We start from the raw sequence: 14,949 nt of genomic DNA, 5'->3' as shown, positions 1-14,949 counted from the left end.
ATCTGCGCGGTAGATATGTGGCAGACAAGCAAGCGGTTTAGATGAGTATTATCATGGCCTAGGCTATGGTATTATAATGGCGCACTTGTTGAAAATCTACTTCGTGGTGTCTTTTAACACTATCTCAATTGTTTGACCAGATTTTGCCTTGTGCCGTCCTATGTTTTATTTTGTTTTAGCCGCTTTACCGGTTAGAGCAAATTAGTGGCTGTTCGCCCTCAGCATCAACTAATTTCGGTTCCGGTTTCGGAACCCTTTACGCCGTTTAGTGGCGTTACGTTCGTGCAGCAATGGCGGCTGCCGTTAGCGGCTGCGCGATGGGAACCATGAGACCCAAGAGCGGCTAGAGGACATTTTTTTTTCTTTTTCCCCTCTGTGTGCGTGTGTGTGTGTGGCGTGTTGCCCAATGCAACTGTCTCAATATTTTGTAGATCTCTAGTTGTTTCTGGTGGTCGTTTTGTTTCTTGTAGTGTCGTAGCAAGCCGGAAAGAGTAGCTTCATTTGCTTGTAAAGCGTCAGCGAACTCGGGCCCCCTGTAACGACACGAATAGCGATCGATCATTTTACGAGAGCAGCTCGCTTCACTCGTCAGTACCTGTGCACTGCGAACTGCTGGTATTTGCCCTTGCAGTTTAACCCGCTGTAACTTAGTTCTGGGAAGGCAGATTCGCGCTGTCTGGGCTATTCTGTTGTAAAGCACGCGGTTATTCGACTATGCTTAGCTGACACCATGCAATATGACCTGAACCCTCCTGCGCGAATCCATCGGGCTGCAAGATTTCAGAAAAGGTACGCTCACTTTTCGCCATGTACGGGTAGAAAACTGCCGGCCGTGTCGAGACGAGTACCGTACACTTGATATTTCCGGTTGTGTCGCTGTACCTGTGTCTGATATGTTTGTTTGGTATTCCTCCAGGCGATGACCGATAATGTCTTACAATGAATTGGAGCAAGGCTATCTGGGCCTGACAAGTCAACCACTTTTCTACATTGGGGATGACTGTGGTTATATTAACTGGAACAAGATAGAAAAGGTATACTTATATACTGATCTCTGCATGTGTGGCTTGTCCGTGTGCAGTAGAGCTTTCTAAACGTTCATGAAACTTGCGCGATACAGCGTAAGTGCGGGATACAGCAACTCCCATTCATTGCATGTTATTAGAGCGCTTATTGCATAGCATAACCCTTTCCGGGCGTTAATGCGCTATTCTTTGATAAGCTTCTGTTCACAACACAATGAAGCAGTATTAACTAACTTGGTTAGCAGTGGGCTAGACAGCCTCGATAATTTTTATTTTTTTTAATCGTATGCGTTGCAGAGGAATGAACAAAGAAAAGATATATGAAGCAGAAAGCATGGACCTACTGAACATTGTCTTCGAATATGTTATCCTGAGCTTTTGAGAAGATTTTGAGCATGAGACGCGTATGCTTATCGTTGCACAGCTGCCAGGAAGTTGCACAACACTGTGTGAAGCTCAATACATGTTTCAGCTGAGCGCACAGGCTGGACACGCACAACCGTGCAGGCCCATTGGTGTTATGTGAAACCCAAGATTGCAGCAGCACAGTCGCAAGCCATCTGAATGGTTTGAGGAAGCAGGAAACGTTGTTTGCTCCTTTCCCCAAGTTTCCTGCCACCCCTGCTGCCATCTGCGGTGCATCTGGCTGTCTCCAGGCTCTCCAATGTCTTACTATGGCTTTCCGTTGAACCTCTCGACAAATGTGTCCATTTTTCATCCATGGAACAGGCCTGCAGTGGATATTGCCGCTTATTGGAGGGCATTGCGATGTGTATGTATGCTTTTCTTTTGCTTATGTTCTCTTTGCTTTGTGTTGCTTGTTCAGAAAGACTTTATTAGTGCTGCCCTTAGTTTGCCTTGTCATAAGCTGATTTTGCTGTTAGAACCCATTATACATGGTTTGGCAGTGCATTTGTGAGATGCTTTCTTTATATTTAGTTCCTGGTTGGGGTTATTTTTTTGCATTGATTTGCCTTACTGCGCTTTGCCACATTGAGGTTCATGTTGGTTTTTCGCTTCTGTTACCATTTTTGCGCCATTGTTGCGTTCGTTCATTGCCTTTTACGCCTGCATAGTGTGATGTCAACATGCTCATGAAAGGGCTGCATGTTATTGGGTATCACCGCAGTTGTCATGCTTAGTGCTATACTCTGCACAGTAGCATTACACGGGTGTCAAATCCTCTGATATGCTTAGTCCCACGCAACAGCCAAGCACGTTACCATCAGGATTGGAATTCGTTTCAAGCAGCGACTCTACCAAATGCACTGTGCTAGTGCCAAAGGCTTAAAATGCGGTATTACCTTTTCACAGTCTTAAGATTCTATTTCATTTCATGTTCGACCTTCACATCTTAAAATTTTATTTCTCTTTTTTATTCACAAAGTTGATGGTGGGTATTAACATTTATTTATTTATTTATCTATTTATTTATTTATTTATTTATTTATTTATTTATTTATTTATTTATTTATTACATACTACCAGTCCTTTCCAGGACTAAGGTAGGAGTGGAAACATTACATTGTATAGTGACAGAAATACAAAGACAACTGGTACAAACAAACAAACCCGTAACAAAATATGCTTACTAAGTACTACACAAATGGTCATAAAGCAGAGACGAAAACTCATCACGAGATTCCACAGACACCACGTCATCAGGTAGCAGATTCCAGTCATGTGTGGTCAGCGGAAAGAAGGAATATTTAAAGCAATCTTTAGCAGCACGGAATTCTTCGACATATCGAGTGTGTTTATTATGGGTTATGCGAGATGTGCACTCCTTTATATAACATTGCTTATCAATCCCAACAGTTTCATTCATAATGTTATAAAATAGACACATATGCTTGTGAAATACTGTAGTTGTGTTAGTGGGCTGTGCTATCATGGTATCTATAGCAACAAGCCATGTGTAGTCTGGCTTGATATGAAATGGAACATTAAATTTGGTATTCAATTGGGGGTTACTGTCCTAAGTTCAATTGGCCACACGGTTTTTCCCACATAGACACCTCATTGCTACTTTAAGGATTTGCACAGAAAAAGGGAACTTTGGTTCTGGAATGCTTACTTCGTGTTCTCTGTGGTATTGAACTGCATTGCACGTTGCTATGTTTGCTTTAAGGTGCTGTCATCTTTGTGTGTGGATGCAGACATGTGTTTTGATCTCTGGTCACAGAGTGCATGGAACAAAACTTAGGGATGGTGATGAGCATGTTGAGTACTAGTTTGTGCTGATTAATCTTGTTCAAGATATTCATTTGGAAAATTATTTGTGCTCCAAAACTATGCTTCTCCTGTGGCCTTATTAGATGAGAACCTCGCACTTGCATTTTGTAAACGTTGACAATGCCATGGCTGCTACATTGAAAAGCAGATGTCTCAAATTATGGATGTTTGGGACATGATGGGGTACATGTTTGGACAATCTTATGTTGAAATTGGTGGCAAACTAATAGCAATTTAGGGACAGAAATATTGGTACTACTTAAAGGAAGGATATTGCAGGGCTGGGTCTGCGAATACGGTGGTCTTGGGCAGCATGCGGGAATTTTGTGTCGAGGCCACAAAATTTCGTAGTTAAATTATGTTAAAATCTAAACATGTTTTTTGTGTATCTTAACTGAGTGCAAATCAATTAAAAGGTACCATGGGATTGCTTACATGGTCTGAATTCATTTTCTTTGCCTCACTTTGCTCGCTTGCAAAGGCACATTTTATTTTTTTTCTCTTTTAAAAGTTTGAAAAGAACCTTTGGGCTTTGCAATTGAGTGCTCTCATCAAATTTTGGTGCAGTGTGCAGATACGGGTCCAACTAGTAAGCCATAAAGTTTTTCTTTCTGGTGTTCTAGTTATGAAAATCACGAAATGGTACTTATTTTATTAGATACTGCATTGTTTTGCAAATCCAAGCACATGTATCTTGTGCTTTGTTTTTGATTTTTCCAGCTTTCTTGAAGCTAATTTTGTTTTCCTGTGGTACATTACTTATGCTGAGAGTTGTCGTGAGCTGCTGGTAGGGCTAACATTTGTTTTCCATAACTTAAGTCTATTTCTCTCGCATGACTAAACTAAAGTGCTGTTTTCTTTCAGATCCTTTAGACATCTCTCTCACACACTTGTCTACTCGATGATCAGGCAGTGAAGGCTGCTTGCCCACTGAGCTCACATATGGTATACAGACTGCTACAAGACTATGCACCTTTGACTTACAATGGTCACAGCAACCCCCCACCCTCCCACCAGCCTTATAGAATAGTGATGCATTATTAACACTTTGGAAGGAAAAAGAAAAAGCCTTGTCCTCGGGAGTGGAGTGGTGCGGTAGTTCTTGTAATGGTCTGCACGGTACTTATAAGGGGTAATAACTATCCTAGTGCTGATACTGGAATGCATTAATGACTTCAAAATTTTTCATGCTTTAAGGAGGGCAAGGTAGCTGTAAAATCAAGGCTGTAGTGAGCAGGAAGGGTGCGGTTGTCACTACATATCCATTTATGCCTGGTGTTATGTGCCTATATTGTTTGTCTGGTAGAATTTGATCACCAACAGATATTGCGGACGTAGATGGAAGCACTAGTGCCTACTGATTAGAAAAAAAGAGGGGGAATTTTTCTGTGTACTGATGTTGCCATGCATGATGTATAGCCTCTAGCCATTAAGTTTTCAGTCCAGCCTGTGGTGTGGGACAAATTCATGAGTGTTTTTACCTCTCGTTGTAGCATGACCTCATTATTGCCGTCTACGCTGTGCAGCTTCCCGACACTTGTGAGACGAGATTGCAACGCTAGGTCATTTGTCTTCTGAACATCAAAACTACCAAAAGCAGATTTTCGTTTACATCAGTCCGAGCGTGCTTGTTAGCATGCATGTGTGAATGCATTAGCATTGGCATCACTCAAGTGTTCTTCAAGTGCTTTTCTTTTCTTTTCTTTTTTTCGTAGCTAGTAGCTGTGCATGGTAGTATATAGATGTGGCATAGTATCCTGATATAGAAACTGTGAGCGTGTGTACCAGAAGTGCGTACATATTTTGGCTTCTGATTGTTTGTTTCACCAATGACGTGTTCCTTGATTTTATGCAGAGAAACCCTTTCTATAAACTTTCTTTTTATTACATGACTAATGTGTGAAACACATCATGTTGTAAAATTTTATCAACTTTCCTTAGCCCCTGAGTACTATGAAAAATAGCTTCTCCCTTGATCAGTTCTGAGACATCGGTATTGAGCTTTTCTTTTTTTAATAGTATTTTCTCTTCCAGCCTTAACTTGGATATGAATAAGTGACTGAAACCTTCAGAGACTGTATGGCTAGCAGTACATTTCTTTTTTGTCTTCATTAGATATGTTTACATTAGTTTCGGAAACACGCTCGCATCAATCCTAGTTCTGAAAGAATAACCAGGTTCAGTTAAGTTTGTGTTAATGCTGCATTAATGTTTAATTCATTGAATGCTACAAAGCAGTTACTTTCTTTTTATTAAACACACAGTTATATAAGTCAAGCTGTCATAACTTTGATTGCAGTGATTTCTTTGTTATGCAGATTGTTTTGTGTGTATATGTTATGCAAGAAAACGAGAACTGTGAAACTAGGTTTGGGTGTTATTTGCTTAAGTTATTCCTTTTCCATGTTTGTTCTAGGATCCCGAACATGCAGACTCTGAAGATGAGAGTCTTGCTCCAGGGAAGCAAGTCCTTGTTGGCATTTGTGCCATGGCCAAGAAGTCTCAGTCCAAGCCAATGAAAGAGATTCTCACAAGGCTTGAAGAATTTGAGTACATCAAAACTGTTGTGTTTCCAGAGGAAGTCATCCTCAATGTGAGTCCGAAAGAACAGTGGCAAACCCTTAACATCGTGGTTGCAACCACAGGCACTTTTTTGGAGTTTCGTGACTCTGAATGTACAATCCATGTTATTACTTGCCTTTTGCGAGATCGATCCCATCGCAGTTCCTGTGCGTGCACGTCATTTTCATGGTGGTTACAGTGTCAGGTTTTTCTCGATGCCCTGCTAAATGTATGTTCAGATGCAGTGTTGAGTTTAGTTGGTACGATGCCATGTTTCCGCTCATTGGCGTTTTGTTTCTTGTACTTTTGAGTGAGTGTTCATAGCAAAGGCAGCTAGGAATCTTTTTTTCGGCAGAGCATGCCCTTTCAAAGCATAGGTGCCATTTAAAGGGACACTGAGGAGAGCACTATTAATATTTTTTTTATAGTAAAATCCGATAGTTCGGCATGTCATGGTTTTGTTGCCACTTGGCCGGCAGCGAAAGATGCATTTATTTCTAAGAAATTTGGATTCGAAGTTGAAAAAGTTTTTCCCGCCACTCTGATTCAAACTTGGGATTCTCCTATGACGACACAGGACTAAGTGACGTGAAACATGACGTGCGCATGACGTAGCGCAGACTCCGTGATTTCTGGCGGCCCAGCGGTGCGGCCTAGCAACAGCCGAAAAGAAAGCTACCGCCAGCCGCACGCTGAAGGCATCTATCGGCTATTGCGGCCGTCGCTACAGTCGCTTCGATTACGTTTGCACTGGCGTTTTGCCAGCGTTACGATGGATCTCGTTCTCGAAGTCTTCAACGAAGTTCTCGCAAATAGACACCTTTAGCATACCGTGTACCTTGTTACCGCTAGCGGAATACCGGGAGCACGCCTACCGCCGGAAAACAGGCGCTGATTGGTCCCGATGCTTCAGGAGCGCGCGTAGCTGCCGGGCACGTGGCGCCATCTGGCGACGTCAAGGACATTTGCGCATGCATTGGCTGCGCCTCAGGGATTTGTGGCTTCTCCGGTCCTAGAGTTGCTAGAACCATTGGTTCTAGCAACACTGCTTTGTCCTATGACGTCATCACGCTTGTGCTTGCGAGTTTGGCCTGTGGCGGCGATACCTGTATTTTGGTTCTTGCTCTTTTCTACGTTACAAGAGCTTTGTTGTCAGTATGAGTGGCGTTTTTGTAATCAGGAGCTGGTATTCTGTCGATACAAGCCAACTTCAATTTCTCCTCAGTGTCCCTTTAAGGCCGACTCCTCATTTTCTTTCTTCTTTCGTGGTACGTTTATTTTAGCAAAACATTTACAGCAGGTTCTTCTCTCCACCCGGACCACTGCCACTAAAATATGCAGCCTTTTTTTATGTTGTTTTTGTCCAGATAATTTTTAAAGTTCGCTATTTTTCTGATCTCAGCTCATGCAATTTCTGGGGACACCATTGCATCTGCGATGTTACAAACCTTGCCCACACTTTGATTGATCATTTCAAAACGTTTTATTAACAGGGTCATCCAGCAATTGCAGTTGCTAGATGACCCTGGATGACAATGTGCATCTTCGAAACAGAAGTTGATTCCGTGATCCTTCGGATGTTTACATGACAATTCCTGGCATTTGGATGTTGGTTTTTCCGTCAGTTATGACTAATGAATTTTTGCACATCCTTGTAGAGTATCAGCCACTGGTATTCTGTGCCGGAAAATTAACAAATTATTTCTCTTGAGCCCTCAGTTTAGTATTAGACCTAAACATATTTGTTTACAATGGAAACAAAAAATGGCGCCTGAAAGCGATATAAGAGCACTGGAAACCACTTTTAAGTATCATGAAAAAGTGTCATGTGTGGTTGTAACGCGAGAGCGTTAGAGCGGCCATTCGGAGGAAAAGCCGTGCGCATTGTCACACTGATTCTGGTTTAGTCAAGATGGTTGGGACATTACATAATGAGCTATGGAATGAAAATGATTAAACATCGAGTTAATTTGTCATTACGTAGCATGACTGAAATGTTTTGGTTTATTGGTTTATTGGGGTTTAACGTCCCAAAGCAGCTCAGGCTATGAGGGACGCCGTAGTGAAGGGCTCCGGAAATTTCGACCACCTGGGGTTCTTTAACGTGCACTGACATCGCACAGTACACGGGCTTCTAGAATGTCTCCTTCATCGAAATTCGGCCGCCGCGGCCGAGATCAAACCCGCGTCTTTCGAGCCGGTAGCCGAGCGCCGTAACCACTGAGCCACCGCGGCGGGTGATTGAAATGTTTTATGGCATATAAGAATGTAAAGTAAATTAATTACTCTGAAAAAGGTATTGGAGTAATTTTTATTTATTTATTTTATTTATTTAATACTGCGGAGTTGCTTGACTCCAAGCAGGCGTGAGCACAGATACAAATAAAAAAACAAGATATGCGCGAGCGTCATGCAAGAGCAAACAGATGATGCGAAAAAAGAAACCAAAAAGAAAAGGGTTTCACATACAAAAGGCTCTCAAATTATCAACAAACGTTTCTACATTCGGGCTGTTCACTACACACTTCGGCAATTCATTTCCACTCTGTAATCGAACCCATGACCATTGGGTTCGAGTTGGGACATGCTACCCATATGCCATTGAAGCACGTTTGTTCGACTTAGTTAAAAGGAGCCCTTGCATAGCTTCTGGTGTGTCACGTCCTTTAGTATGCCTAGTGATGTATGCTAATGAGAGCCTATAGTTAGAAAAAGATAATAATTAAGAAAGAAAGTAGGAAGTAACAATTAACGCTGTTACTTTGTAGTACCCTTAAAGGTGCACTGAAGAGGAATCTGAACTCGTCTTTTTGCCGCGGGATCTGCACGTTCCTAGCATTCTTAGAAACTGCGACTTATTGCCCTGTGTGGCCGATTTCCCTAATTAAATCGAATTAACGCCCGGCTCCCGCCTTTTTTTTTTAATTCTGCCTGGTACGGTGGGCGGAGTCGACCAACGCATGGAGTGCCTTTCACCCAGTCCCGTGGTGGCTTGCCGCTCTGCCATCGGCGGAGTAATACGTAGTAGCCCGTAGAAGCAAATAGTCCACGCGTATTTTTATTTCTGCGGGCTTATTTTGCGGTTGTATTATCTGCAAATGAAACTATTTATTCACGGAAACCTAGAAAACAAAATGAAGCGAAAGCAAAGCCTCCACGGAGCTGGCTGAAAGGCACTCCCTGCGTTGGTCGACTCCGCCCACCGTACGAGGCAGAATTAAAAAAAAAGGCGGGAGCCGGGCGTTAATTCGATTTAATTAGGGAAATCGGCCACACAGGGCAATAAGTCGCTGTTTCTAAGAATGCTAGGAACGTGTAGATCGAGTTCCCGCGGCAAAAAGACGAGTTCAGATTCCTCTTCAGTGCACCTTTAAGGCATAGCTTAATTGTCCCCCTAGTTTTAGTACTTGCCTGTTGGCACAACTTTTTTATCATGCACTCTGTTAATAAACTGTGGCATCTATTTAATTGGTAGCCTGAATGCAGCTGATGGAGTGCCATTTCTTTGTTTTATTTCTGCAGGAACCAGTTGAGGAGTGGCCGCTCTGCGACTGTCTTGTGTCTTTTCATTCCAAAGGGTTTCCCCTGAACAAGGCCATTGAATATGCTGAACTCAGGAATCCATTCATTGTCAATGACCTTTTTATGCAGTATGACATACAAGACAGGTAAGGTTTTGGACGGGAGCTTTGACTGTTCAGTAGTTTGTAATTACAGGAGGTTTATTTACAGACTCAAAGATAGGATTGGTACATGAGAATAAGAAACAAAAAAGTGATTCAGTAGTGTTCTTTTATGCTTAAAAATGTTGGTATTCACCAGTTATTCATTAAGGTTCCTCTTATCATTAAGGTGCCGTCTTGCAGCCCACTGACCTTGAAGATTTCAGACTTTGTTTCAGAAGAACTTCACTCATACTTTTTTACCCTTTAGTGACCTACAATCATGAGCAATAATACCTAAATGACTGGTTTTTCCTGCCTCCTTGAGTACAGTGGAACCTCGTTGTTACGGGTGGACAAAGTTGGGGCACATGTGCGCACTTCTGCTTTGTTTTCGTGGCGGCCGCTTCAGTCCTATACTTTCGTCTACTGGCACCTAGAAATTACGCTTTTAAGCTGCAGGTGACAAGGAAAACGAGGATGGCAGAAACATGGCTTCGCAGCAAACCTGTGGAACCACATCTTGTACACAGCTGCTCGCGCGCCATTTGCCGGAGCATAGTTTCGTTTTCGCTCTTTTGGTCGTTCACGCTCATGCTGCAGCGGCAGTGGTACTGCACAGACAGTTGCGGCAAGAACCATGCCGCTCGCAAGCGAGCACAGCGTTGGTGTAGGTGCAACACATTGGAAGCCGCTGAACACGGTTGAGGCCAAGCGCCGATAGAATAGATGAGTAGAGTCCCTCTTTGGCCGGTGCGCCGTTGCACTTGCGCGCATTGCGTGCTAAACGTAGGCTGTCAAAGTTCCGGCACAGGTTAAATCACTATCGCGAAGTGACACTCGCAGCTTATCATGCGGGAACACTGCCACTATCGCGATGTTGTATTGCGTGGGTTTCTATGGGAGCTTGGGCAGTACTGGCTTAACCCTTTGAAGGTTTTTGCCGTATATGTATGGCGACGGTTTTCTGTCCCGCAAGGTCTTTGCCGTACGGGTACGGTTTCGATCTTCCGTTTGAAATTTTGCGCCAAAAGAACAATGCGTGCTCACTGGGGGGTGCTGCCACCTCTTAGGACTTACAAGAAGTGTTTGAATTTTGTGCTGCCTTCTTACGGAGATAAGCAGAACTTATGTCTAGCTTTAGTGCGGCGCCACAGACTGCGGCAACACCCCTTTTGTAGTTTTGGTTTCTCCGCGTGATCGCAACGGAGTCGCGCGAAATTTGAGTTTTCTTTTTGTCAGCACTATCTTGCAGGGGCTGCTGAAGTTGATTTCTATCTTTATTGGCGCTGCTCTTAGCTTGCTTATCACCGTTGCTCGCGAGGTATTCTCGCTCTCTGCGGCAAAGCGCCTACACGGTTTTGATTCCACCGCGGGATCGCAACGGAGTCGCGCGAAACGTGTTTTCTCTTTTTGGGCACTCTCTTGCAGAGGCGGCGGAAGTTGATTTCTATCTTTATTGGTGCTGCTCTTAGCTTGTTTATCACCGTCGCTCGTGAAATTGTATTGAACATTTTCCAGTTGTGAGTGATGCTGTCACCAAAGTACTGTTCCTAACTTTTTTACTATTTATTCTCGATTATATACATTTTGTAGATTCAAGATCCGCAATAAAGTAATTTGACCACCTGGGAAAGTTTTCTTCAAAATAATTCAACAAGAAACTGTAGCCAGGAAAACGCAGCATCCGAGAACGTAACAGCGGGGCTATACTGCAGTTGACTTGCCTTGAGACAAAACTATAAATTTTAAATATGACAAAGAAAGAGAACAAAGTAAAAGGGAGAAATTTTTGGTTGTGGAGTAGCCTTTTTTTTGGTATAGCTTCTGACATTGGTTCTTTGTGTTTGACTTTACTTTTGCTTAGTTTGTTTCCCAACATCTTTGTTCTGTCTGCTTTCCTGCTAGTGGCCCTAGGACTCACTCTTAAGTTAGTTGTATTCCAGTGCTGCCAAGCCAATCATGAAGGAAGAAAAATTTTACTTTCACTTCATAGTGTTCGTACAGTGTCCATGACAGCACCCTGTCACACTGCCTTTCTCCATGTGAAAGATTTGTGAATGTGATGATGTACTGTTACTGGATTGGATCTGTTATTTGCACTCAAAAGCCAATATTTCCACCGGAACAGCACTATCATGGACTCTGTATATGCCCACCTTGCCTACATGTGGTCAGCTGCAGGTAGTCAGTATCGTGTAGCGTACCACTGTACAGCAGTTGTCAGCAGTGCTGACCGAACAGTTATTTTTTACGTTATGTTGAATACAGTAGAATCTTGATGATGTGATCACTGCTGTTACAAATTTAAGCATGATACAAATTGGTAAAATTTCCCAGCCAAAGGGCTCTGTGTTGAATGGGCTGAATTTTGGATGTACCGAACTGTGGATGATATGAAATTGGGAGCCATGGCCACACCCACAAGCAGAACGCACTGTTAGTACTGAGCGACAATGCATGGCAGGTACATCGCCGACATTGCTATCGCCAGTCCCGCAGTAGGTACCACGAGCAGTACGTGGTGATACGCAGCAGTAAGTGGATCCCGTCTGCTGAAAGCACATCCACGTGAATGCATGTTTTGTGCTTCTGCATGCAGGTGTCAATCTTTTTTTTTTTTATGGTGAAAACATTTTTTGTGACCTCCTAGGATTCGTGTCACCAAGGTCCTACTACTGTACCGTTACAATTAGTAAGCTCTGAACAAAAATATAACTGTTTGTTAAGCAAAGAATGTGAGGCTTGCTTTGTTTCTTTTTGCCTTTCGCTTTTTCTGACTGTTGGATTAAGCAGCATATAGCCTCTTGATTAGAAGAATGCTAATGAGCCTGCACAGCAATATAATGTTGGCAATTTTTTTCACCCAGGAGGAAAGTCTACAGCATCCTTGAAGATGCAGGCATAGAGTTACCAAGATATGCTGTCTTGGACAGAGAGTCTGCTGATGAGAAACGTATGGCTTTTATAGCTTTTCTCATGCTTTGCATGTTTGTAGGGGATTATGGTGGCGATTTTATTTTGTTGGCAGCTAGTAATAAGCAGGCATGCATGGGTGCACTCGGCACGATTTTTGAAATGATTTTGTTTACAAATTGCTGTGTCGTGGCAGCAGAATTTTATCCTTGTCATTGATGTTCCATTTGGGGAATTTTTCTTTTTTCAAAGAATTTGAGGAGTAAAATTTGATGAAAAAGAAATTTTTATGGAGTTTAGGGGAAGTTTAAGAACTGAAATGGTCTCACTTTTCCCAATTGCCAGAGTTAAATTTTAAAGCTGCTGTGGGGAAAGAGGGTGTGCAATACGGATTTCGGGGTCAAACTGAGGGAATTTTTGGTTACGACATGGAGCATAACTGATCCACGATGCCATCTATGTATCATGCCAGAAGAGTTTCTGAAAGTTCCACATGGAAGAAAAATATATGTGCTTTAAACCACAGTGATGTTGCATACAAACAAAACTGCATTCCTCCAAAGCTGCTCTTGTATATGTGTCATTGAAAATGCGTATATTTTTAATATATATTTTGATTTTCGTGTCTAATGTTCACTGCAAGACTTGTGAAAATATTGGCACTCTTGTTTTTGGGCTAGATTTATTTGGCACCTTTTCTAAGTGAATTCAGTGCTACTAATTTCATCTCATTCAGAACGGGAACTTGTTGAAGGTGAAGATCACGTTGAAGTCAACGGTGTGACATTCAACAAGCCCTTTGTGGAAAAGCCAATTTCAGCTGAAGATCACAACATCTACATCTATTACCCAACAAGTGCAGGGGGTGGCAGCCAACGCCTGTTTCGCAAGGTCAGTCGCTGCTGACGTTTTGCTTAAGGGGGGACACTGGTCTTGAAAAGAAAATTTAGTTAATTTAGTCATAGTTATGAAATTTTCAGGGCACATGTATTTTTGTGCGCTGATTCTAGATATGTCATTTAATTTCATGTAAAACAATTCCTTGAGCACTTATGCACTTTTTATGCAAGTATTTTGTGAAGAGTTTTGAAGAAAATTTGCTGTGGGAAACTCGCTGAAATGTATGCCATTGGGTTCTCTTGACACCAAGGAATACAATAAAGGTAAAATTATCATCCTGCCTCTCATAGAACAGGAGTAATAGGGTACTGAAGCTGCCACTCCAGAAACAGGAATACACAATTTCCTTCTCATTTCTGAAGCGACAACTTCAAAACTCTACAACTTAAGTTCTATGATAGGCAGGAAGACAATTTTACCCTTATTGTATTCCTTGGTGTCAAGAGAACCCAATGGCATACATTTCATCGAGTTTCCCGCAGCAAATTTTCTTCAAAACTCTTCGCAAAGTACTAGCATAAAAAGTGCATAAGTGCTCAAGGAATTGTTCTACATGAAATTAAATGACATATTTAGAATCAGCACACAAAAATACATATTCCGTGAAGATTTCGTAACTGTGACTTCATTAATAAAAATTTTTTTTTCAGGACCAGTGTCCCCCCTTAAGCTTCAAAGCTACAACCGTGGTACATTCTGATTGCATTAGCCTTGGCACTAAAACCACTGTCTGTGTATTAATATTGGGCCAGAATGCATTGTACTATCTACCGTTTAAAGTCGGACGAGACTTCAAAAATGGTTTTCAAAAGTTTGCTGTTGAATTGTTGTAGTAGAAACTATGGCTGTGATATTTGATAGCAATCTTCTAAATGAATGCTGCTTGCATTAGAGTTCAAACCTGCTTGAAAATCTTGTCTAGTGTTGTTTATTTTTGTTTCTTATTTTTTCCTTTAGTCTGCCTTTTTCTTGTTCTTTTTTACACTTTTATAAAATCCCGCACAAAAGAATTTTCAATACCTTTTGTTTGGTGCATTATAGCCTTACTTATTCGCCACTAAACCTAACACAACACAAAACGTACCTTTTTCCTGAAATCTACTGTATGCAGGGGCCTGAAATTTTTTATGAGTGCACACAGTTATTCTACAAAACTGGACTAAAACAATGCTTTTTGAGGAAGAGATAGATTTTTGATGGGTTTTTTTCTTTCTCAGTGCAATAAAATTACCACCCTCGCGAATGACTTTTTTTTTTGTCATAAAAATACAACTTTGGCTCTTGATTCTAGCTCCAGTCATGTAAAAGGCATAAATTTGTGGACAATCTTTGTTTCTTTACACCATATAGTTCCTGAGAAAAGGTGCATAAACCTCGAAAAATACTCTTTTTGTGGAAAATCCAAATAATGACTCAAACTTCCACTTTTCCACTCAACAGGACAACCAAAAAGGACCAGAAAGGCATTTTTAAAGTCACGAATACTGAAGTGTAATATATTTTCTGAAAGTTAAAGAAATGATCTATCAGCAGGTCGCAAAATCTAAAAATATATTTTTTTTTTTACAAAACAAGTGGGCTGAGAAGAATGCAAATATAATGCCTCTGAAAACTGCCACTTTTCTGCTGGATGTGACGCCAAAAAAGGA

The 14,949-nt window shown here is 41.8% G+C and overlaps 1 protein-coding gene across 36 annotated transcripts in view; it reads left to right on the top strand.

Moving 5' to 3' along the window:
- The first annotated feature begins 301 nt into the window (after positions 1-301).
- Positions 302-14,949, top strand: part of l(1)G0196 (inositol hexakisphosphate and diphosphoinositol-pentakisphosphate kinase) — a 60,587-nt gene continuing 45,939 nt past the window's right edge. For 27 of the 36 annotated variants that reach the window (XM_089549299.1, XM_089549291.1, XM_089549298.1 and 24 more), the window contains exons 1-7: positions 302-789; positions 917-1,034; positions 1,498-1,797; positions 5,677-5,853; positions 9,345-9,490; positions 12,355-12,440; positions 13,137-13,291. In XM_089549299.1, coding sequence (XP_089405425.1) covers positions 1,690-1,797; positions 5,677-5,853; positions 9,345-9,490; positions 12,355-12,440; positions 13,137-13,291 — 672 coding nt within the window. In that variant the 5' untranslated portion in view covers positions 302-789; positions 917-1,034; positions 1,498-1,689. Of the gene's footprint in view, positions 790-916; positions 1,035-1,497; positions 1,798-4,124; positions 4,206-5,676; positions 5,854-9,344; positions 9,491-12,354; positions 12,441-13,136; positions 13,292-14,949 lie in introns of those variants that run through there. The other 9 variants (XM_089549306.1, XM_089549305.1, XM_089549292.1 and 6 more) reach the window with 6 other exon arrangements.

This window comes from Amblyomma mixtum, chromosome 6, assembly GCF_055824585.1.
Source record: "Amblyomma mixtum isolate Tamu chromosome 6, ASM5582458v1, whole genome shotgun sequence".
NCBI classification, from domain to species: Eukaryota; Metazoa; Arthropoda; class Arachnida; order Ixodida; family Ixodidae; genus Amblyomma; species Amblyomma mixtum.
Note: the sequence above shows the minus strand (reverse complement) of the source record. Positions and strands in the feature narration are given on the sequence as shown.